General features: G+C 35.0%; 1 protein-coding gene across 1 annotated transcript; it reads right to left on the bottom strand.

Moving 5' to 3' along the window:
* Window positions 1-23490: 23490 nt before the first annotated feature.
* LOC128866689 (uncharacterized) lies at window positions 23491-26062 on the bottom strand. Its single transcript, XM_054107639.1, has 8 exons — window positions 25999-26062; window positions 25847-25938; window positions 25663-25728; window positions 25379-25588; window positions 25158-25314; window positions 24607-24779; window positions 24383-24545; window positions 23491-24332 (listed from the first exon to the last, which is right to left on the bottom strand). The coding sequence occupies exons 1-8, from the start codon at window positions 26060-26062 to the stop codon at window positions 23839-23841; spliced, it is 1419 nt and encodes a 472-aa protein (XP_053963614.1). The 3' UTR covers window positions 23491-23838.
* Between the last annotated feature and the right edge of the window lie 366 nt (window positions 26063-26428).

Raw genomic sequence — 26428 nt, 5'->3', positions numbered from 1 at the left:
TAGTTTTCTGGGAACAACATCTTGCATTGACCAAATTGCTTTAAATTTGTCATTTGTAGTATATCAGTGCACGTGAGTAATGGATCGTAAAAGGTTGAAGTGTTTAACATTAAAAGAGAGGGCTGAAGTCCTTAACAAAATTAAACGTGGACGTAGTGTTACTTCTCTAGCGAAGGAATATGGGGTAGCCAAGTCCACCATAAGTCTTATAAAAAAGAAAGATAAGGCAATTTATGGCTTGCACTAACGCTACCGGCAACCATAAGCTTAAACTTCTCGTTATTGACAGAGCAAGAAATCCTCGTGTTTTCAAAAATTTTAACTGTCCGGTGGAGTACAAAAATTCCAAATCAGCCTGGATGACTTCGGCGATTTTCAAAGACTGGTTTCATAATTCGTTCGTGCCGCAGGTAAAATACAGATTCATTAAAACAATTTTTTTAACCAAGTTAAATGACTTTAATATTTAGGTAAGAAAAAATTTGAAAGATGGGGATTACCTGAGAAGGCTCTTCTTCTAATTGATAATGCCCCATCACATCCCAACGAAATCGAATTAAAGTCCGAGGATGGTTTAATTTTAACTATGTTTATGCCGCCGAATGTGACACCATTGATCCAGCCAATGGACCAAAATGTAATTCGTATAACGAAACTATACCACAGAAATTTTCTACTGGCTTCCATTTTCAACAATCGATCGAAAAATCGATATCGATGACTGTTTTTTTAACATAGCACACTCAATTGATAAGTCGAACAAATTCGATAAATCGAACAGCGCCTGTTTTAATTAGTTCGAGTTATCGCGAGTGCACTGTATTAAGTAATGGAATAAAAACTTACAATAAATAAATTAAATAAAAAAACTTAAATAAACCAAGAAAACTTAATTTAACTAGTTTAAATTAAATTTAAAATAAGATAAAAAATTAAAAGTAAAAGTAAAACAAGGTATACAAATATAAAAAAGCTAATTAAATTTAATTTAAAGCAAATTAAATGTGAAAATATGTTGATAGTAATAAAATGTTGACAGTTAATTAAAAACCCGATATTTTTCATTAAAATTTTATAAATGAGTCATTTAAATAAAAGTTTAAAACCTTGTACAGCAAAATTCAGCTTGATTTTTTAAAATATTGTGAAAGTTTAAAGTGACTTAAAATTGGCGTTGTATGCCATGTATTTTCTTTCATATAACATATAACATCCATATACATCGAACTACTGAAATTTTGTTTACTTTTAATAATTTCGGCGGACATAATCTATCGCTCAACCTCTTAACATTTGTTAAATAAAATTGTTTTTTGGTAATTCCTAAAATAATGGAATATTCTAAAATGATTGAAACCTTATATCAAGATATCCCTGTTATTGTTATTTCTTTTTTTTTTTTAACTTCAGTCTAAATGCCTGTGCACACCTACGTACCTATATTACTCACCATTTTGGCGATGCGCACTGGCACAGATAACTAAAATTTTCTGGTCCCTTAAGGGGTTATGCGCAGTTATAACTTCAAAAAAATCGATTTTTTTTACTGCATTTTTGTAATGTACATATATTCAAAAGTATACGCACGAAATTTGAAGTAGATCTAAGCAATACTTTCGGAGTTATACCTAAATATGTAGAGATGCCTCGACACGTTTTAAGGTGGGTATTGAAACTTTAAACGTGTTTTTTTCAAAACGGCATTTTTCAAGTCGGTGTACACGATATCTCGAAAACGGCTTGTTTGATCGAACAACCGTTTTAACTCAATCTTTAAAGATACATTTTCTAGTAATTAATCGTTCCTTTTGTAAATCTGATACTTATTTTCCATTTTAAAATCAATTTACGGCCAAATTTTAACGTAAAAATCGAAATCATTTCTTTTAAAAGCTGCCATTTTGTGAAAATTCACTATTTTGATTAGCCGAACGATTAATTACTAGATAATCTAATCTATTAACAAAATTTGTTTGGTTTTTTGATTTCAGATAATCCAATCCTGAGTTACGATGTACACCGTAAATCGTCTTTTTTTAAAGGAGGTTCCAGAAATCGCCTGCAGCGCGCTCTATAATCAACATTTTCATAAATAAAAAATTTTGTTACGTTCTTGAAGTATTTTATTTGCTTCATAACTGCGTATAACCCCTTAAGCAAAAATAAGTTTGCTTTCATTTGAGAATTATACTATTTACGTTTTAACATTTACTCAACTACTTTATAGTATATATATTATATATAAAATTGGCGCGTGCACCCTTTTTTGGGTGTTTGGCTGAGCTCCTCCTCCTATTTGTGGTGTGCTTCTTGATGTTGATCCACAAATGGAGGGAACTACAGTTTCGAGCCGAATCCGAACGGCAGATATTTTTATGAGGAGCTTTTTCATGGCAGAAATATACTCGGAGGTTTGCTATTGCCTGCCGAGGAACGACCGCTATTAGAAAAATGTTATTATTAATTTTGGTGTTTCACCGAGATTCGAACCTACGCTCTCTCTGTGAATTCCGAATGGTAATCACGCACCAACCCATTCGGCTCCGGCGGTCGCTACACGCGTTAAGATGAACTTATTATGAAAGTTGCCGACCTTTAAGAACAACATATGCAAAATTCATCATTTTAGTTGTAGAAATAATCACCCGAATGAGTCGACATTTCCAAGGTTGGTGAAAAAGTTGAAAGAAACTGTTTCATCTCCTCCACAATTAGGCATTCACGGATCGACAGTTTGGCGGTCTGAGCAGCTTCTGATTAGACGAGTGTGGAATACGCGTGAAGCGAGCAGACAGAATTTTGCTTCGGACGCCCAAAGCTATCTATCATCCTTGGTGTCCGAAGTATATATTTTCTTAAAAGAGAGTAGCTAAAGCAGCGGAACACCACTATTGCGGTATTATTGTATGAAAAAAAATGGTGATGCTAAATGGCAAAAGCCATTCTTCACCTTTGTCTTAACACAGTATGGATATTTCTCGTAAGTGTAAAATACTTAATGAGCGACCCTGGTTCACATGTTAGCACAAATGGATATAAGTGATATAGCAGTAAGCCTTTTTGTCCTGTGCCTAAGTCGCCGTTGTTCCCAGGGATAACAATTCCAATAGACTATGGTTGATCGATATTCTTTTTACATATATAAGTACAAGATTAACTCCCGCCGCTTATTTTCTTGCTTAACTCAGGGTGGGCCATATAGCGTTTGCTTTATGAACCACCTATTTTTTTGAGAGTAGTACACAAATGTCAATTTTGTTCATAATTTACTTAAAGGTTTGACATTTACGAAGTGGGACGCTATACGATTGAACAAATTTGGGAAATATTGATAACCTATTTCCAAAGTGGTGAGTCTTCTTATTCTTTTCAGATAAAGCTCATTTTCACATCGGTGGCTACGTCAATAAGCAAAATTGTCGGATTTGGGGCTCAGAAAATCCACACGTTACTGTAGAGAAGCAAATGCATCCACAACGAGTCACTGTTTGGTGCGGTTTTTGGTCTGGCGGCATCATCGGGCCATTTTTTTTTTTTCAAAAATTAGCGAGTAGCCGCGGTTACAGTAAATGGCGAGCGTTACCGTGACATGCTCAACGAGTTTTTGTTCCCAAAAATTGAAGAGGATGACATGGACGACATTTGGTTTCAACAGGACGGTGCAACTTGTCACACTGCCAAAGTTACACTCGAACTTTTGGCTACCGTTTTTGAAAACCAAGTAATCAGCCGAATTTCCGATATCAATTGGCCGCCTCGGAGCTGTGATTTAAGCTCGTTGGACTATTTTTTGTGGAGAGCCGTTAAGGAAAAATGCTATGCGAACCATCCAGAGACGATTGATGCTTTAAAACACGAAATCGAAGTTGCCATTCATGAAATTGCAGCCCAAACAATCGAAAATGTGGTTAAAAATTGGGTTGATCGAATGGCCTACTGTAAAGCCAGTCGTGGCAGTCATTTGAACGATATTATTTTTCATTCATAAATGACAATGTTAAATCTTCAAAATAAAAAAAAAAGTTTGAAAAAATATTTATAAGTTTTATTTTTATAGCCGATTCAAAAAGCAAATTTTACATGGCCCACCCTATACTTATGCCCTCTTTTAATATTTCCTACAAAATATCGGTACAACATAGTGTTAAAAGTCTTCGAAATATTAAAAAATATATATTACTGTACCTCAAAACAATACGTGAAAAGATTTGCATCAATACCTTTCCAAAAAAGATTTAGTAAGGAAGATCACAACTGCCAATACGTTAATAAAAATTTAGAAAAAATTAGGTTAATTACTAAACACACAAAATTTTTCAACTTAAATAACCTTTAATGTAAAGCTCATTTCGCGTTGTTTCCTAGCAACTGTACAGCATTCAGTTCAATTCTATACATTTCAAACATATTTTGTTTCTATGCACATGGCACACACTGATGTACACACATATTTCTGTTTCTAGTTTTTTCATGCCAATAAGGTCAAAGTGGCACTAAAACTGAGTTCGTATACTGAGCTTTTGCTAAACGTCTTTGAAATTTGACATTCTATTTGTTTCACCTCTAACGGTTAAAATTGACATTTATTATAGACATGCCTTGTACATTCAGACACGCGATTTGAAGTCTGTATATACAAACATGCATATGCCGATAAATATGTATGTATGCACATGTGTATGTCCGTATATACACAAAAAGCCTCGTAAGCCATGCTGTGAATATTTTAAAATTTAAATGTTTACTAGTGCTTGAAGAGACTATAAAACGTACGAGTATGCCGCCGTCACATTTACAAACTCGAACTCGGCTAAAATTTGCATTGGTTCCAGGCTCAGTTTTAAGTTAAAATAATTTTTCAAGTTTTTAACGCTTGATATTTGTAAGTTTGATTTTTTTCATTTTAAGCTGTTTTATTTTTTGCTCTACTTCACTTTCTTGCGCTGATAAACAATTCTCTTCTACACTGATAATTTTATCTCCTTGGTGGTGGTTATGCTGGCGGACATTTCGCACCCTAAATACAAAAGGGTCACAACTCAAAATGTACTTCTGCTCAAATATGAACGAGACGTTATCAATAAAACGGTCCGCGGATGACATATGGCAAAAATACATTTTTTGTTTTTTGGTAGGACTGTTATAAGCTTACATGGCAAATTTCAACGTGATATGTCACATAGTTTGTTTTCTGTGCTACTGTAAACAAGTCAAGCTCGAGTGTGGAAAATTTTGAGTTGTGCCCCTTTTGTATTTAGAGTGCGATTTGTCTTCGCTTCGCCACTTCTCTGCTCCCTATGTTTGGACTCTGCTCACTTGACGAACAATTTTCATTGAAAGCAACAAACAATTATCTAGCAAGATTTGCTAGTATAACCCACTTCTCTTTTCTTATATTAGGCAAGTTCCATTACTATAATTTGTTTTCGAATAAATAAGGAAACATTGTTGGAGCTTCAAATCCGTAGGACGCATTAGACTACATTCGCGCCCAAGAATGCTAGATTACCAAGTTTGGCGTTCAGCTATGGTGAAAAACGAAATTGAGCGAGTAACTGCAGCTGCCATGTCACCGGGAACTCCGCAGCAGAATTTTGCCCTCTCATTTCACAGGTATTTACATTAGTCCGGTCAATTTAGACATTCGAAGCTACTAAAATGTATAACAAGCTGAAAATGAATGGAATTGTTTAAAATATATGTAAAAACAAAATTTTAAAGCTCCCAATCGATCCGGCCGGGGGTAAAAAGTTTACTCGAGGTCAAAGCTTAAAAAAATGGGGTTTTCGTGAATTTCTCGAAAACAGACAAAAATTGTAGGTCATAAAACTATTTTCAAGAAAGGTATCAATGATTTTTTTCCCTAAATACCACCGTTTCTAACATATAACGCGTAAAGAGTGGCAAGTATCATAATATGTACACATTTTCACGCCACCTCGGAGGTAGTGTACTTAGCGCGTTTTTGTTTAACGCGGTTTCACCAGTAGGCCTATTCCTCCGATCTGTTGTGATTAAAATAAAAAAAAACGGAAGTAAAAAATGGATTTTCTGGATTTAAAATGGAATTAAAATTAAAAAATATAGATAAAAAATTATTATTCCGGGTTACAGTCATATATGTTACAGTCTTCTTCTTCCTCTTCTTCTTTTTCTTCTTCTTCTTCATCCTGTCTACAAGTAAATTGCGTCAACAACGGTGTATCGCACGCCAATTCGTCGGAACCGAACGAATCTTTTGCTGTTGGTAATTCAACATTAGAACACGATCGGCCTTGACAATTTGTGCACGCCAGAGAACAATACATACCCACTTTTGGCACTGCATCCTTTTTTACAGTTGCAAAAAATCGTGTTAAGTATTTCCTCTGGTGCAGGTGGCAGTAAAGTCTGAATTGGTTCTAATGTATCATCAACAACAGCTTCTGGGAAATATTGAAAACCTATTTCCAAAGTGGTGAGTCTTCTTCTTCTTCCGCGGTTACAGTAAATGGCGAGCGTTACCGTGACATGCTCAACGAATTGTTGTTTCCAAAAATTGAAAAGGATGACATGGACGACATTTGGTTTCAACAGGACGGTGCAACTTGTCACACTGCCAAAGTTCCACTCGAACTTTTGGCTACCGTTTTTGAATTCCGCTATCAATTGGCCGCCTCGGAGCTGTGATTTAAGCCCGTTGGACTATTTTTTGTGGGGAGCCGTTAAGGACAAATGCTATGCGAACCATCCAGAGACGATTGATGCTTTAAACACGAAATCGAAGTTGCCATTCATGAAATTGCAGCCCAAACAATCGAAAATGTACCTAAAAATTGGGTTGATCGAATGGCCTACTGTAAAGCCAGTCGTGGCAGTCATTTGAACGATATTATTTTTCATTCATAAATGACAATGTTAAATCTTCAAAATAAAAAAAGAAGTTTAAAAAATATTGATTAGCTTTTTTTATAGCCGATTCAAAAAGCAAATTTTACCAGCCCACCGTATACAACGCAATTGTAATAGATATCATTGTTGGCAAGCTGCTTTCCATTGTGTTGCCTGTTGTTGCTGCTGATTGTGGAGGCCTCCTTGCAATCACGGAGCTCCTCCCGAAAGCCTCCATAGCTTCTTCTGTTACCATCTTGGTAGTGCTGTTTATATCGTTGTTTTTGTTTTTATTTATATTTGTGTTGTCCGTGTTGTATGGGCTCCAACTCACAGCCGCTATCTTAGCGCGTGTACGTAGTTACCGTAAGTCCCATGGTTATCTTTGAAAACATGGAGGCCATGCGAGGGTTGACACTGGCCCTTATGGGGTCCAGTGTTCAGTGCCAGACCCAACCTACGTGGTGATTTAAGACTACGCGGTTTGAGCGCTTTGTCAGACCTGCCAGGTTTTAACGGGGCGGAAGAGGCTATGAACCCTTTTGAAAGCCATTTTTGCAAGATTCCACTGCGCGTACTGAGGTAACAGAGGCTCGTAGCCCCAGATTTTTCGCATTATAGTACACGATTAGTAGAGTAGAATGGGGTAAGATAGGTCATTTTTTTTTGGAGAGCTCTTGCTACGGTGTTTTTGCATTGATTTTGAAAAATAAGCAAGATTTTGAAAGGTTATTTATCTGCCAACATTTTGGTTATACTGACTTATGTTTGGCTAAATATTTTGGAAGCTGCATTCAATAAGACAAAGGTACTTTTTTTCGATATTTTTAAAATCGGGGGGCACGATAGGTCACTATATGTGAGGGGAAAAGAACAATGTACATGGCTTGGAAAGTAACGTTTTAACTTTTATTTATAGAGTATGAACACTGCACATGTTATAAAAGTTAGGAATTTTTCTTTAATCCATCACGCGAGCACGTAATGTTTCGAACGGAATTTTAAATTGTTTAGAGGCTGATCGAACACTAGCGCCACTCGGACTTCCGCGATTGCGTTTTTTACGTCCTCTTCACTTTGTTTCGGCGTTTTTCGCACATAATTATGCACCATTTTGCTGCAAAAACAATTAAAATTTATTTTATTCAATTAAAAGTAGTGACCTATAATGCCCCCAGACGGCTGACCTATAGTGCCCCCAAGCACATGTTTTATGTTGGTGTCGATATTTTTTTTAAAAACAAAAATATCAAAAAACGAACACATTATTCGTGTTCAGCATTATTTTCTACGTAAAATAAAACTCACCTGACAAATATTTACATACATTAAATGCACTGCACCGTAGAATAAAAAAAATGCTATGTCGGAGAAAAGCTCACAAAAAACTAAACGACGCCAGAAATAGGATAACTAATCAATGGTGACGGCCGAAATGACAGCCGCGAACGTTGTTCCCCACCACGTATTCAATTCACATAAGACGAGTGACCTCTGCAAAAACAGTGCGACGAAAACCCCACCTACCTATTGTGCCCCCATACCTATCTTACCCCATTCTACTCTACACCCGCTCCTTACATAGAGAACAGTCGCTGACCAGAGAGCCGCTCAATCTGAGGCAGACGCTTCTGGGTTTTGGTTTTTTGCGTAAATAGGTTGCTCATACCCTAGCTTGGTGATAGTTGAACTATCCGCACCTCCAAGCAGGTGTTTGTCTGTTTTGATCCGCGAGTGGTATTTTATTTCGCACTTACCCTGTATGATGCCGAGCCTTCCCTGATCCGCCACCTGGCGACACGTCCGGTGGGAGACAGACAGACAACTCCAAGGGGAACCCTCTTTTAACTCTGTATATATTTACATACATGTCACTCATACATACATATATAGATATGAAGGCAAAGCAGAGCTCCACTAACGTTTGTGTGAGTCAGTTGGCTGTTGGTATGTTTGCTTTCTTTTTGTTGCTATGCTCTTCATAGAATTAATTATTGAAATAAGAGCAAATGCCAAGCGACTAAGTAATGAGAGCAATGAAAACAAAGCGAGAGCATGTTAACATCACACGTTTGTGTTGTTGGTGGAGAATTAATAAAATTTTGATATGAAAACAGACCTATGTGAGAATCATTTAACATTTTCGCAGCTAATTCAGCGTTCTTCAGTTGTACATTTTTTTGCTGTTGTTATTTTTTATGTTTATTTTTTTGTTTTTCTCAGTTTGGACTTTTCTCTGTTTTACTATTTACATGTGTACATATTTATGAACAATTAAGTATGTATGTATTTTTGCTTAGTTTAACATATTTCCCCTCACTGTGTTTTTGTCATTAATATGATTTGTTATTGAATTATATTTTGCTTCACATTGTGTTTTTATTCAAACATAGTACATAGTATATGTATACACATACATATGTACCCTGAAGGGAAAAGCCAAACTAGTATGGAATCATTCTAGTTTAGATGCTGTCTGCAAGTTAGTTAATATTTTTTAAATAAAAAAGTCTAGACAAGTCTATGGAAGGTCTAATGCATCGCGATGATTACATATATAACGTTTCCACCGCTGCTTACTTTTGAGTGGGCAAACACCAGCCAAAATACTTACCACTAGGAATGCACAATTGCATCCGGCTGATTTGGGTCCCAGGGCACAGGGGTATAACTGGGAACGAAGTAGCGGAGGCATTGTCGAGAGAGGCTGCGGCCTCGCTTTTAATAGGGTCTGAGCTCTTCCTTGCCATAGGACAACACACTAGCAAGGAGAAGCTCAGGAATGAAGAGCTAAGGCTAAGGGAGGTTTGCTAGCACCAAATAAGGACTACAGCAGGTGAAATCCTTACTGGGAGGGTTTAAAAAACTCATAACGCACCTTCTTCTGAAATGTAGCGATATAGCGCTGATAAGGTTAAGACATCTTGGCCCACTGCAACCAAGAGAGAGGCACATAGGCTCAATCCAACCCAGCACTATCCTGAGTTTAATAAGGGAACTGGGTTTGGATGAGGTACTGTGATGAGCAGAAAGCTCAAAAGACCATGAGATCGAAGTGCAAACCGCAGCATATATCTATCTTTCTACTCCTAAAATACAATATCTGCCGTTCGGAGTGACATAATATTATTGTACTAGCTCAGTTAAAGATCTAAATAATAATAGTTTTGCACATCATTTACGTATGAATATTTTCCATGCACTTACAATACATTATATATACTATATATAATTGGCGCACATCCTTGTTTGGGTGTTTGGCCGAGCTCCTCCTCCTATTTGTGGCGTGCGTCTTATGGTGTTCCACAAATGGAGGGTCCTACAGTTTTACAGTTTCAAGTCGACTCCGACGGCAGATATTTTTTTTATGAGGAAATTTTTCATGGCGGAAATACACTCGGAGATTTGCCATTGTCTGCCGAGGGGTGACCGCTATCAGAAGAAACTTTTTCTTAATTTTGCTGTCTCACCGAGATTCGAACCAACGTTTTCTCTGAATTCCGAATACGCACCAACCATTCGGCTACGGCGACACTTATGTACATTAACACATTGACTGCCACGTCGGCCATATATGTGTGACACTGTACTATGCGGTTTACGCCACGTCGGACACATATCTCCGACACGACTATTATTCTCTCTCGCCATGTCACACAGCAACGATTGACGATATATATGATTTTATTGCAATAATAAAATATATGGCTTCCCATGAAATTTCTGTTGTAGTGGCTTCGGCGCAGCTCAAAAAACAATTGGAAAAAATTGGTTTTGAAAAAAAAATTAAATTCATTTTATTGCAGTAACAAAAAATTTTTTACGTATTATTTTTACAAAGTAGTTATACAAATGAACCCATTAAACTTGTTTGTGGTGATTCCCAAAACATTCTAAACACATGAATGACTATTGGGGACAATCCGGGCAATACGTGTATACTCTTTTAGCCTTCTTTCTGGCGATCTCCCTTCCTTCCATTTGTTTTATTCTGGAATAACACTAAGTACATCTTCGACGTAATTTTGTATTACTTGCACTTAGTTTTATTTTTAAAATATGAATATTGCCTGATTTTGGCTTCATATGTTTTCCTGGCTTCTGCAAATTTAGAAGTGATGAAGTAATTTGTTCTCTACACTACAAAAGCGTTTACTACTGATAGTCAACGGATTCAAACATCAAAATACATTGTCGTCATATAACGTTGTTTGGTGTTTGTTTGCAAAAACAACATACTCCCAATTGTTTTGTTTTTGCAAAACGAAGTAGAGCTTGTATGACGACGATGTATTTTGATGTTTAGCCAATGTTTTTGTCGTGCATATATGTCCGCCATGGCCCTGAGTTAAAAAAAGTCGGTAGGCGCCACGTCGAACATATGTGTGTGACATACTAGTTAGTTAAAAACTGTCTGTTTCTAAGCAGAAAATATTACCAGCACTACCCTAAATTCCGATTTTGACGTCTCTGATGAGATTAAAAAAAAAATGCTGTGGCCCCAGAGCATCTTACTTACTGAAAGTGCCTTGGCAGTCAATGTGTTAAAATGTGAATTGTTTGCCAGAACTAAAGTTTTTTGCAAATTTATTTGAATTTTTTAAGACTATTTAAGTGTAAGTTTGAAACAATTTTTGAATGTTTAAGCAATTTACTTATTGGAAAGAAGTTTTATTTAATTTTGAGGAAAAACATATTTCGCATACACTTTTAATTTTAAATAGAACATTTTAAAACGTATATCGTCAATTAAAAAATACCATTTAAAAATACCACTTATTAACATGGAAAAAATATAGAACACGAACCAATTGAGATGAAAAGTTAACTGGTGGTGTTCTAGTTCACAACTAGTATTTTTTTCGTACAGGGCATGAACTAAATGCGAATATTCATGCATACAAGTAAACATATTTGTATATATCACATAACCACATACATTTGTATTTACGTACCCACCGAGGAATTCATATAGGAAGAACCTTGTGTGTTGTGCTCAAAATTATGAAATGAAATTTCGTTTTTCCCTTCTATTGCCCGTTGTTGCTTGTATTCATGCTCTCTTTGCTATTTTCTGTTGTTATTGTACTCTATAGCGCTGAGGTTGAGTAGTTCCTCAGTTGATGCCGCTGTTGCTATCGCTGCTGCAGTAGCCGCCACTGTCACTGCCATGTATAGCTTTTTATTTTCAAACGCCGCTGCTCTGTCGTCGCAACCGGTGCTCTTGCCAGTGCCATTGGTCTGCTTCTTCGTTTTGTTAATTTTAATGCATTTAGTTTTGTTGTAGTTATGAACATTTGTATTTTGTTTTCTTTTATTAAATCGTTTGTTAAATTCTTTTTTCTAGATTTTTTCCTAGTGCATTTCATAGTCTACTTCGCATTTTCTGTTTAAATATTTTGTACAGATGTATGTATGTGCGTATGTGTGTTCGTTCTTTGATTGCCAACACCTTCGTGACGCCGTCCGTAGTCAATTTGATTCGTTCCGTTTCGTTTTGTGTTGCTGAGAAATCAGAGCAAAGTTCTTGGAATGCGGCTGTTGTTTTTTCTCATTGCAACTTGTTGTTGCTATTTCCGATTGAGTCTCAATATCACTATTAGAGGCTATTGCTTGGGAAATGTTTGCATAGAATACACGTGGAAGTTTGATAAAATTGTCTTAGACTTATACTTAACTGTTCCGTTTTGGGGAAATATGTACATACATATGTATGTGTAATTTGATTAAATAATAAATTGTTTTTAATGTATTCAGACTAATAATTCCTTATACAAGGTGGCGCAAAAGTAATCTTGCGATGTTTTTTGGCTGTAATTAAAAAAAATGAAAAACTTTGATTCTTCTTGTGGATTATTTTTATTTGGTCTTTTAATTTTGTTTACATCAAGTCGAGAATATGATGTCATGTAAATGGCCGCCGCCACAGTTGATTGCCATTGAGCCCTTTTTATGGCATTTTCCATCACTTTGGCCAAAACTTCCGGCGATAGGTCCTCACATTCTTGACGGATATTGTCTTTAAGAGATGCAAGAGTCTGAGGCTTGTTGACATAAACCCGCGACTTCAAAAAGGCCCACAAAAAGAAGTCTGGAGCGGTCAAATCAGGCGATCTTGCTGGCCAGTGCAAATCGCCAAAACGGGAGATTAGGCGCCCGGGAAATGCATCCTTCAGCATTATCGGTTGTGGCACGTGCAGTGTGTGCCGTTGCACCATCCTGTTGGAACCACATGTTTTCCAATCCCAATTCATCAAGTTGCGGCAAAAAGAACTCGTTGATCATTGCTCTGTAGCGCTCACCATTCACAGTAACCGTTTGGCCCGCGACGTTTTCGAAGAAAGCGAAAACAGCACACCATACAGTGACTTTGAGCGACTATTGTGAATTTCGATCGCTCGACGCATTTACAATAGATAATTTTTTTTCAGCTGATACAGCAAATCAAAATATAAGAAAAAGCGATTGTATTGAAATTCTTTGTTAACAACATTTTTAAAAGTTAAAAAAAGTATTTTTTGTGAAAATGAGTACAACGGAGTTGTGGTTCGACGATTCATCCGACTATGAAAGATTAGTGGAACTAGCTAGAAGTAGAAAACGGTTGAGGGACGCATCCAGCTCTCTAGAAATGGTTTCCACTGAATAAGGTTAGAATTTTCAAAATGTGATGACGTTCTTAGTATTACAGAAATTTCCTTACAGATTTTTAAAGAACTTTAGATTATCTAAAGAAGCGTTTATGAACCTACTGCCCAGTACAGAAAACCAGTAGCAGCAGTGCACCCGAGCCAAATCCATTCCAAATATTTTAAAGCTAGCAATTTTTCTGCGATTTCGTGCTCACTAATTGAGCATTTGTAATGAAGGTATGCTAGGACTTGCTCAACCCACAGTGTCTGTTGTGCTATCGGAGCAATAGATGTCCTGGAAAATTATATGTACCAAAGATAGATACAATTTAGAAGTACAGGGGCTGATCTGCAACAAACAAAAGCACATTTTTATAGCAAATACCGGAGTCCGGCTGTGTTGATGGCACGTATATTAAAATTGTCGCTTCCAAGAAAGAAGTTCAGTGTTTGTATTACAACAGGAAGGGATTCTACAGCATTAATGCTACATATGATTGTAAATAGACATTTGCATATACATATGTAAATATGAGTCATAAATTCTAAATGCGAATAATGTAAATTTTAGGTTTGTGATCATAAAATGAAAATAATTTGTATTTTTTTGCTGCTTGAACTTTGGTGCAAATCCCTTTTGCGAATTGTGGATTCCATTAATGCAACCAGCCTTTCTAATTGCTGTTTGGTACTCACGACTGCATAAAATTAACAAAATTAGTATATGTAAGTTTATTATTTGGTTACTATAAAACAATAAATAATCGCAAACAACTTACATTTCAACAAATTTTCGCACAATACACTACACGATCGAAAGCAAAATTGCATTCGACTCTAAATTCAGTATATAACGAAAATTTCGACAGGGTTGCACCGCGCGTAATACTAAATTGACATTCGATTTTCGATCTTCAACAACCAGCGAATATCGAAGATCGAGTCCAACTCATAATAGGGGCCAATGTCTTATATTAATAGTGCCGAAATCTGCATGTATGCAGCTTTCATCGATCATACGACCTCGAGCCCAACACCTCATATTTTCGCCAGTAGGCTTTCAGGCAATATAACGATGGTCGTTACTATATCAGGGATAATGAAAAAAACTTAAATAATAAATCTTACACGATAGCAACAACGTTGTCAGCAATTTAAAGTTAGTAAATATGTACATATGCACAAATGAGAATACTAGTAGAGTAGCCAGAGGAGAGATTTTTGTATGCATACTCATATATACGCAGTATATGTACATGTATGTAGTACTCGTATGTGTTTATGTATTTGTGTAGTGATTTAACATCGCCAAATTAATATCAAACGCGATGTTCAATGAGTTTATCGTAGGTGTGTATTTAAGTGTTTGAATTTCTCTATGATCATATTTTTAATGTTAGTTCGGGCGGTTCTTTGAACTGAGGCAAGGCCAAAGTAGTAGTAAATCGCGAGAAAAGTCAAACCAACACATGAACGCGAAAAATAAGTTTTGGTAGTTTTGGTAGTTTATCGACCCAAACGACAACAACAACAACAACATCAACAACACGAACGCTATTTATTTAATCAAATACAATCGAACGCAAACACTGTGCGAATGATGAAATAGGAAGTTAATGCCGGCAGCGTTTGATGGAGCTCCGTTCTACTGCGGCTGCGGTTGGGGTGGGGGGCCGGATAATTATGCACATAAGCAGCGACCTCAGAATGGGCTGCGGCAACGCGCGCGTCACGCTTCAATGTTAGCGGAAAATGTTTTTTTAAATAATATAATATTATATTTGACTTTAGCGCGTGTGCGTATGTACAGTGATGGAAAAAAATCTAAAAACACTCGTTGGTTTGCAAATCCAAAAAGTTTATTGAAAAATGTGTTGAAACAATTTTATTTGAAACTTTTCCTAATTGCAATAAACTGAAAAAAATCGTTTTTTAACGTAAAATAAGGAAGTTATGAAAAAAAAAATGCAAAACAGGTCTACATACCGAATAAAGTTCCTAGTTTATACACATATACAGTGGTCTAACAATTATTCGTACACCCTGGGTAGTACGTAAAAAACTTTAGCTTTGCGCAAAATATATTTTTTTTTTTGGGTCCGTGTAAGAATGTTACATTCCTGATGAATTGCCGCAAACAAAACTCCCGTTATTTCAACTCACACTGAGGAATTCCAAGAAAAGCAGGCAGACGTCGCAAAATGCTGCAAAACATTTATTCGTACACTTTCAGTTCATGATATTGTTGCTACAAAAGTAACAGTAAAAATAGTTTGTTTTCTTACTAATATTGCTGAAAACGAAATATACATATGTATGTATGCATGATGCAAAGAATAATGAGATGGCGCCCATCGTGGTCCCGCTACTTTGCGCTCAGCGAATTTGACAACTAGTTACGTGATTTTAGCTCCAGTATGGCCAGATTACCATTTTCGTAACTTGATTTAGCATTTTTTTTTTTGTTATTTTTATTATTTTTTGTCTCGGAGTTTTAGTTCATTCCACATGACATTTTTCTAGCCTATTCTAATTAAAAGTAATGTTTATAATTTTGTAAAATATACATTTTTAAATAATTATTTAAATAATTCACTCAGTTTTATTTAGCTTTACTTTTTTTTAACATCTGGTGGCATTGCCCGCGATTGCCGGTGTTGTTGGTGTTCTTCTGCTTTCGGCAGTCAAATCTCTCTCTCGCTACTGCAGAGTTGCCTAGCTTTAGATATAAAAACGCACTAAATGCCCATTTAAGGAAAATAAAACACGAAATTTTTATTGTGTTACTTAAAGAACTTTGTATGCGTGACAAATTGTCTGTAGAATGTGCGTTTTTTTTAAATAAATGTGTTATGCTTATGTACAATTTAATTTATGAGTTTTTTTTGTTAAGCGAGACTCTTTTATTAAGGGAACGATTTTTTTGCTATATTTGAAGTTATGTAACTAGATAAGGTACTCTTTTTGTAAAAATGTCAGTATGGTTTCTTTAGTATTTTCTGGTATTTTGTGGCTTATTTTTACTATGAATACACCTCTTGATGCTCTATGTCTCACTAAGGATTGATGACCGGAAGAAACGATTACACCTCTATGGTTTTAATTCGCACTCAATAAATTCAAAGGCTTTTTAAAATATGTAAAAAGGATTTCAATCTTAAGAAGAGTTGAGAGCGGGGCATTTAATATTTTTGCATAGCCTTAAATGGAGCCAAAAATTAAATTTGCACTTTCAAATTATCAAATTTTATAGGAGTAAAAAAATTTTCATTAGCACTAAAATCTTCTCAGAGTGGCCTTTTTTTAACCAAAAGTTTCGCTAGCCTTAAATTAAAAACAAAAAGAAACAAACACCAAACTTAAAAATTGTCGCATTTTCGGTATAAAAAAGCACTAAATTTATTGCGAAGAGCAAATGGTTGGCAATACTGCACAACTCAGCAAACGTGACGTCACGTACGCTCTGATGGGCGCAATCTTGTTGCTATCATTCTTGATATGTATGTAGATTGGTTTTAGTTGTTCTCGCTGATTTAGTTTCAGTTGCGCGTAATATCTCGATTGAAGGTGACAGAATGGGATGAAGCGCGTATTTACCATTAGAAATGCGTAAAATTGTTATTAAATTGTACCTGCAAATCAAGTATCTGCGCGAAATCGACAAAAATTGGCAAGTCGCATTATACGTTGCAAAGTGTTATTGCTAATTACGTTAATACTGGTAAATTGGAAGCTAATCACCACCAAGCCGGAAGGCGAAAAATATTGACTTCACGTGAGGAATGGAACATAGTAGCATCAGTTGCGTAAAATCCCAAAATCACCTCCACGATGCTGTGCCGAAATATTCTAGAGTCTTTGCATAAAAAAGTAAGACCATAAAAAGTCCGTAATTGTCTGCAAAACGCTGGTTATCATAGCAGAGTGGCACGCCGCAAACCTTACATTTCAGATATTAACAGAAAGAAGAGACCGGAGTTCGCCAAATGCTATATAAATGAGCCAGATTCTTTTTAGGAAAACGTCATATTCAGTGATGAGTCGAAATTTAATGTTTCCGGATCAAAAGGGGCTCCAAAAGTTTGGCGAAAAGAAAATACAGAACATAATGAAAAAATCGTATTCCTATCGATAAGCATCTTATCTCGTGTAAGAATGGCATCTGAACCCAATTGAGCATGTCTAGGAGCTCTAGAAAAAGAGAATCAGAAAGCATAAAATAACATCAAAGGCTTCATTAAAGACAACTTTAAGTGTTGAGTGGGCGAAAATTGGAGTTTTATTAGCTCAAGGTATTGGTAAAAAGTATGCAACGACGTTTGGAAACAGTTATTAAAGCCAAAGACGGCCCAACAAACTCCTAAATACTCGTTTTTTCATTATTTTTTTAATAAAATATTAGTGATACATGTGGCTATGTACGAATATTAATTTTGCATAAAATTGTGCCATATGTCGTAATTGCTTTAAGTCCTTTAATTGCAGAAATGTAATTGAAAGTTTTTGTTCCTTAAATATTGAATATGAAATATGTTATTCTTTATGAATACATCAAAATTTTGTTCGTTTATATACATCGTGCCAAGTATCAGGTGTATCTGTTTATAAACTATGAGTGTACGAATAAATTGTGTGACCACTGTATGTTGTGGTATGCTAAACTACAGTTTGTTATTGTCGTTTCTTTTACTATGTTTTTTGATTTACTAATATTGAATTCAGTTGTGATCTGGGCATTTGCTATAAGCATCAAAAATAGCCTTGCGAAAAGAAATATGAATTGTCATAAGAAATTTGGTTATGGAGCAAAGAAAATAAAAAAGTTATATGGTGAAATTTCACCAATTTTAAGGTTGACAGCATCATTGTAACAAAACTTTAGAAATGTTGGTTCTACCGAAATTAAACTGCGTAGTGGCCGCCGGTAGAAATTGCAGAGACATCAGTTTAATTCTCACGAAAGTGGACAATGTAGCATCAGGCACAACAGAAAAGTGTGCCCATCCAAGAACAATTCGAAGATCTCTGCACACAAACGGTTTGCATTTCTAATAATTTCTAAAAAAAAAACCAAAAAAAAAAAACGTAAACTTCGTCGAACGTAACTTCGGGCGTAACGTGGATCGCTATAAATACACACCTTTACTGGAATCTAATTTGAAAACTTCAGTGGATAATTTGGAGCATGCTATAGGTTAGATGCTTTTGTTGTTCACTGTATGTGTATGAACTTTTGTTTTCGGCGTTAGCAATGATCAGGGTTTGGTAAAGCTATTTTTTCACCAATTACGTTTACTATTTTTGTATTCCCTGCGATTTTGTTTACGACAGGGCCGTGCATCAAATTCTTTGATAATAAAATATCACCAGAAAGTTCAGTGCCTCCATACCAGTGAAATTTATACGTTTAACGAATTATCATGAGCACTGCGCGCTTGCCTTGCATGCTTAAATATTGTTATTATTTTTGTTGTTGCTGGTAGTGACGTTTTGATGATGATGGTGGTGGTAATGGGGAAATACGAAATCGGAAAATCGTAATATCGAAACATATATGAATATAACAGCTGCTGCAACTGTCATGGGTAATGAGGTGGAGAAAATCGCTAGAAAAATGGACAGGGCGGAGGGATGAAAGGAACCCAGAGAGGCCAAACAAGGGAGGCCGGCAAAAATTAAAAATACGACGGAAACTATTACTGCAATAAAATACATACACATACAAATGTAAAATAGACCTCACTTTTTATTTTTGATTTTCCTGCACAAAAAGAAATCTTCAGTTGTCAAATCAGGGCTACAACTTTTGTTGGATTAAGCTCGTCTCGGAACACCCATACTGTCGATTGTTGTTTTGTTTCCGATGTATATATGTGCAAAACTTCGTGTGATGAGCTGCAATTCGATCTTTTTGGTATTTTTTAGCATATATATAATAAATAATTGGCGCTTACACCCTTTTTGGGTGTTGGTCAAGCTCCTCCTCTTTATTTGTGGCGTCCGTCTTGGTGTAGTTCCACAAATGGAGGTACCTACAGCTTTAAGCCGCCTCGGGAACGGCAGATAATTTATATGAGGAGTTTTTCATGACAGAGGCTTACACTCGGAGCTGTGCCATTGCCGAGGAGCGTCCGCTATTAGAAAAAACTTTCTGCTATTCTGGTATTTCGTACATGGAGATTCGAACCTACACTCAAAAAAAAACTTCTTCGGTTCAAGTTAAAACGACTATTGAAATGAGGAAATATGGGAATGATTTGGCGCCTAAGAAAAGGCATCCTCTTTTCAGTATCTGATATTTTCTCAAAATGAAGAAAAAATGTTTACATGCTTTCGAGAAAAACTTCCCGATTTAAGGAATTTGTTTTTATATTTGTAATACAATAAATTTTATGTTTGAAATAGATAATATTTTGCTAAAAGAAAATAAAAATATTGCTCATTTTAGAGTAAAATTTGCTGGAATTAGGGAAACTGTTATTTTGTTTCTAGTAAAAATTTACTAAAAGAAAAATAGCTTTTTTCTCAATTTTAAAAAATCTACCTGAATTTTCAGATTATGAAATGTTTTAAATATTGAATAAAAATGCAAAAAATTTGGTTTTAGTTTTTTATTTTTGAAACACAAACTGGAAAAATTCATTAAAAAAACTTTTTTGGCCGTAAGAGTTTTTTATTGTTAACAATATACACATGAATTGGTGGATAGTTTAATTCATCTGCTTTTATAATTCTAAAATTTCCGCTCTTAGGGCCTACTTTAAAAGATAGGTAGTGATTTGTGTAGCCTAAGATATTTATAAATTCACAAAATAAAAATATTTCTTCATTTATAATGAAAATTTCGAGAACTTGGTATGATACAAAGTTTGGATTATAATTAAATACAATATAGTCTTTTTTATAACTTGTGCCATTTAGTTTAAAATTGGAATAGCAAACGCAATTACTGATCACGTCGGCAGACAGTAAATTTTTGATTTCGTTAAAATATAACGACGATTTTAATTCATATTTTTCTGCGCTTAGCTTGTAGGTATCATATCTAAAATTATAAATGGTTTCAGAAAAGTTCATAGAAAACTTTAATGCAAGAGATAGTGTTATGTTTTTTCTAGAACAAATATTTTTTGTATACGATTTTAGCTCCCTATGTTTTGATTCAAAAGGTAGTGTCCATAGGTCCTTCAATGGGCCCGACTGTTCAATAATTCTACAATAGTGGTTAAGAAAGTGATGTTTTGGTTTTAAACTATCGTTAAAAAGTTTTGTATATTCTCTGTTATGAAAAATAATGTGTGCTCGTAAGTTATCTATATCTGATTTGTTATATTCAGACAAATCTAATAGGTCCAGAAGTTCTATAAGGTTAGTCACGAATTTCCACAGTACATCGTCTTCTTTCACTACATCTCCTATAATTAATGGAAAAAAATGAGCAAATGTTAACATTTCTCTCCCAGAAAATTTTAAATTGGACGATTTCAAATGGTGCGATTGTATTGGTGGAGATAAGTTTCCAATTTCCGTCTCGCCATATGCAAATGTCTGCTTACGAATATTTAAAAGCTCTAAGTCAAAAGTTTTGATTTTAATATAATGCATGATTATATTAGAAAAGCCATATTTAAATATTCCCTCAAAGATATCGTGCAGTATATCAACGGAGAAATTTTCAGTTACGTGGAAATTAGAAATATTGTTAAAAATAGAAAACTCTTTTATTCCAGTATTTTCGAAATCGTTCATAGATATTGTATATCTTCTTCGTAATTTTGCTGATTTCTATATTAAGTTGTTCAATATTTTCATAAAATGCAGATTTGGTTTCGCTTTTATTCATTTTACAAAACCTACAATAATGCTTGGAAGAAACTGACCGTGAAAATCCTAAAACATTGTTAAGCGCTAAATTGTCTCCGAGTATCAAACCTAAGGAAAAGTAAATTTTTCTAACACCACTGGTGGTTTTAATTTCAATACCATTTTTTTCCAAATCATTTAAAATTTCTATTAACTTGTAAAGCGATTTACCATTCCCGAACTGTTTAACATCTTGCGATTTGAAAAGAGCTGCGATAAAAATTGATTGAAGTTTATGTCTGATAGAAATCGGAGATGTGGGGAAAGAATAATATACTGCTAAAACGGAGGAGCTATGTGAACCCAGTGGATTGTTAATCTCAAAGTCGTCAAAGTACAGGGTGGCGCACGAATCGTGCTACAAAAATAAAACGTAATAACTTTTTTTCTGTGTGAGTAATCGGCTTTTTTTTTTTATTTTGCAGATTAGTATTTAGATTTACAAAAAATGGAGGCTTGGGATACCGAAAAGAGGATTTGGATAGTGCAGCGGTACCATGCTTTGCAGTCCATCATTTCCGTCCAAAGGGAATTTAGGCGGGAGTTTGGCGGCACTCCCCCGAGCAGATGGACCATTATGAGGCTGGTGAACATGTTTGATGCGCGGCTGTAGCATCGTCAATTCAGGCAAATCCAAGAGTTTCGACTCGTAACTTGTCGGCGCAAATTGGAGTTAGCAGACGGTCATTGCAGCGGATAGTTCATGATGACTTAAACTTGTTTCCGTACAAAGTTCAAATCACAAGCAAATTAAACCCTCTGGATTTGCCTATTCGCCTGGAATTTTGCCAAAAAATTATTGAAATGGCCGAAGAAGACAACAACTTCATAAATTGCTTGTTTATGTCTGATGAGGCCCATTTTGATCTAAACGGCAATGTAAACAAGCAAAATTGCCGTATATGGAGTCAATCAAATCCGCAAATACTCCATAAGATGGAACTGCACCCAGAACGAGTCACAGTGTGGTGCGCAGTTTCATCAAGGTGCATTGTCGGGCCATACTTCTTCGAAGAAAACGGTGTAACAGCGACTGTAAATGGGGACCGTTATTTAAACATGTTGAAGGAGTTTTTTTATCCAGAACTGCGGCGAAGACGTATCCCTTTTAACAGCATTTGGTTCCAGCAAGATGGAGCAACTGCACATATAGCCAGACCGGTTATGGAGGAGCTCCAACGAAAATTTAGAAATAAATTGATATCCAGAAATTCCACTTTCCGCTGGCCCCCAAGGTCACCTGACCTCACTGCACCAGATTTTTTTTTATGGGGTTATCTCAAACAAGAGGTGTGTAAAACAAAACCAAGTAATTTGACTGAATTGAAGCAGTCCATCACAACAATAATTGAGGCGATCCCGACTTCAACCCTTCAGTGCGCAATGAACAATTTTCTCATCAGGTGTCGCATATGCGTGAATGAGCATGGAGGTCATTTACGTTCTATTATTTTCAAAACTAATTAGTTACATAAAATAAAATTGAATTATCTATACAATAAAAAAACAAAAAGTTAAATACATTGATTAGAAAAAAAGTTATTACGTTTTGTTTTTGTAGCACGATTCGTGCGCCACCCTGTATAAAAAATATGGAATAACTTCTTTGTCTTCATAATTTTTAACTTTTTTTTTGCCAAACATCACCATTTATAAAATTTTTTAAAGTTTGGCCATCAGTTGACAAGTAATCTAAATATTTAGTAAAGTTTTCATACATGCCAGGTATTTCGAAAAATTTCTTACTTTGAAATTTCATTGGAAACAATACACCTTTCACTTTAGCTGCATCTAATTTGTTTACATGTTTAATTCGCAAGTTGGTTATTGAGTTATTTATGATAATCACTTGAGGACTTTCGTATAAGGAAAGCTTTTTGAGAGTTTTAAAAACTTATATTCAGAATCAAAATCCGAAAACGGGTTGCTACATATGGACACTATCTTTTCAATCTCATTCGGCGAATCTAAATTTTGCAGAACATTTTTTAATTGATTCCTTAAGGGATGTAAAATCATATTAGTTATATCTTTTTGTAGCTAAATAGCGCATTTTCTAGTGAAATTTTTTTTACCATATTGTTTCATAGAAAAACTAAGGCAACCACTTTTCAAGTTTTCCAGTCTTACATTAAAATTCGTTGGGTTCTTACATACATTAACATTCTTATAATTAACATGTGCTAGAATATTATGAGGTATCAATGAAGTAGCACAGGAAACATTTTCTTGATATTGTTCACAGCTTTCTATGTTATTGCTTTCGTACCTTTTTTTTCATTTCGCATGTGTTTACAAAGATTTTTAATATTCGTAAATGATTGGTTACAAGTTTGAAATCCCCATTTGTAAATTTCATTTTCTGATAAGCAATGAATAATTTTGATATGCTTTAACAAACTCTCGCAATGCTCGAATATTTGTAAGCATTGAGAACATTGCACGTGTACATCCATTCCAATTATTTCTTATTTTAAGTCTTATTTTGTTTTTTCAAATCATTTAAAATTGCAAAAATAGACCCATTTTTCTCGCGAGATTTCAAGGAAATGTTATAGAAATACTGCTGGACAAAAAGCCAAATGGACCTACATTCGGGCGGATACTCAAGGTTAAGTACATGGAATGTTTTAAAATACACATCAATACACTTGATTAGGTTATCGAACTTATAAAATATATCGGCGAAATACACATAATATTCCTTGCAATAAAAATAATCCAATCCAATGGAACATATAATTGGCTGAATCGTACTTTTATCCATATAATTTGCATCTACCATTAATTTCAATTTTGACTGAAGTTCACTACTTGTCGGTGCCCACAGTAAGAAACTATTTCTTGAATCTGCAATAGTGTACTTGATGAAGTGTTTTTTTTTTGTCTGTTTGCATGTTCTATATGTTCGGCCAGTTGGAATTAAGACAGAGTGTAGAAGATAAAAAATGACGAAGTCTTTTGCATCTGAAATTAGATTGTTAAAAAAAATGAGGGCTTTATGACATATTAAATACCAGCATTGATGCTTCCTTCTTTAAACTGCCTCCAAGTAGTTAAGCTGTTTGAATCTTTAATGTAAATTTCTAGTAAAGGTGGAATCGCTTGGCAGAAGCTCTCCCATTTATCAAATAACAAATTTTGCTTTTCGGGGTACAACTTCTTAGTATCCAGTTCTATCTAAGATAGGAATGAAGAACAATAAATTATTTTTTATGTAAATAAAACTCACGAATTATACCATTAAATGTCCAAAACTATGCTTATACTGAGGCCATTCTTCTAAAATTGTATTTAAATTGGCATCTTTTTGTAGCATTTGTCGTCGCACAGCAAAAGTCGCTTCCCATTTTAGTTGAACTTCATCGAATGGTTCAACGTTATACTTTAACCATGATTTTTCTTGAATGCAATCTAAATGTAATTTTTTTATTAAATGAAGGTTACATTAAATGCAGATTATAATATTTAATAATCTCTCATTTAAAATTTAAATGAAACCAAAATATACTCATGAGTTAAGAAAGCCATATCGTCGTTGCGATTGCAAAACTGCATAAAACCAAAACGAATTGACCAAAGAAACTGAAGTTTCACGTACACTCTTTTGCAGAATTTTGTAAATTGATCTCTGTCATAATATTAATAAATTATAAGTTCAGTGAAAAAATTGAGCTATACTTTTGTAAAAAATCAGTTTTCTCTTCCTTCACCACTTATGTAGTTTTGTATATTGGATATACGCGGTATTGCTTTTGCAACGACGTTATATGTACCTATGTACATATATACCTGTTACGCAAGAATTAATCTCCGTTCCTTTTGTTGTTGGTTCTACATCTCTTTTGGAAATAAGACCATCCCGTCTAAGTTTCAATAATACACTGTGGTACTTAGCATACAGAGATCCACCTGGCTTTTTTCCTTTCTTATGAATGTAATATATATCCTGTGTAAATGAAATCGAGGTTAGAAAACTTTTTTTTAATAAAAATTTTAGGTTGTGATCAGACTTTAGATTCACTCGTAAATAAATCCACAATTTTATTGGCGAAAGCTTCAAATGTTTTAGGGTTTGGATGTACTTCAGCAGAAATAAAATAATTTGCAACTGTTGCAGCTAGAAGTTTCCTATACTTTGGAGTGAGACACTTTTTTTGCGCATAGTATTTCAGGATTTGTGATCCACCCGCCAACTTACTGAGTATTGCTTCAAAAGATTCCTTATATGAAGTACAGAAATGTTTATTTAAAATAAATAAATAACTAAAGTAAAAGTAATAAAAAAAACATTTACCTCGCCACGATATTCATTTGCCAATAAAGCGCATGCCTCAGTGTGAATGGCTTGTGTTTTTATTCCCTAGTGAAGTAAAACGAAGATTATGAATTTTTGCATGCATATCTGTATGTGTGTATATGCACAAAATAACAAAATACCTGTTGCGTTGCCAATTGAGCAGATTATGCTCAAAAATTACTCTTGGTCCAAACCCAAACTGCGATGTGTCGATCAATGTATCCACATGGCTTGGCTTTAGGAGCTTCAATGATTCCTTAGTTAGACCGCTTTCTATAATTGAAATGATTAGCAATAACTAAAATGAGCAAAACAAAATATCCATAAACTTACCAATAAACACGTTCAAAAATGGTTCGCCTTCCAACTCAATTAAAATTTCTTTTAATTCATCCATTGCGCGACAAAATATAAAATCACGAAGAAGAAAAATAATCAGCTACGTATGTTCGTAAAAGTTCGAAGTTCGTGTAGTTCGAAGCGTATGTTCGTAAAAGTTCGAAGTTAAAACGGTGGAATTAAGGGTTGTCAAATGTTTTGATTAAAAATGAAAAAATTTTAGGAGCCTTGTTATAATGTTATAAAACGCTTAATATATATGATAACCCAAATTATGCATGACAATCATGTTTTATTTCTAGCGGTAAATTTCTGGCTTGCTATCATTTTCTTCTAGCTGAAATGAGTGAAGTATAGAAATACAAATGTATACCTACATAAGTATGATCATGGGTATGATTAAATTTAAGTAATGTGCGTAATA

This window comes from Anastrepha ludens, chromosome 2 (genome assembly GCF_028408465.1).
Source record: "Anastrepha ludens isolate Willacy chromosome 2, idAnaLude1.1, whole genome shotgun sequence".
NCBI classification, from domain to species: domain Eukaryota; kingdom Metazoa; phylum Arthropoda; class Insecta; order Diptera; family Tephritidae; genus Anastrepha; species Anastrepha ludens.
The sequence above is the reverse complement of the archived record's forward strand: the minus strand, read 5'-3'. Positions and strand labels throughout refer to the sequence as shown.

What these genes read in the sequence shown, in the direction of transcription:
- LOC128866689 (XM_054107639.1), bottom strand. Translation starts at nt 26,062, where the DNA reads ATGGATGAATTAAAAGAAATTTTAATTGAGTTGGAAGGCGAACCATTT. An exon ending in ATTTTTGAACGTGTTTATTG is followed by an intron (nt 25,939 to 25,998) that starts GTAAGTTTATGG and finishes TTTCAATTATAG; the next exon opens with AAAGCGGTCTAACTAAGGAA. An exon ending in TATTTACGAGTGAATCTAAA is followed by an intron (nt 25,315 to 25,378) that starts GTCTGATCACAA and finishes TCATTTACACAG; the next exon opens with GATATATATTACATTCATAA.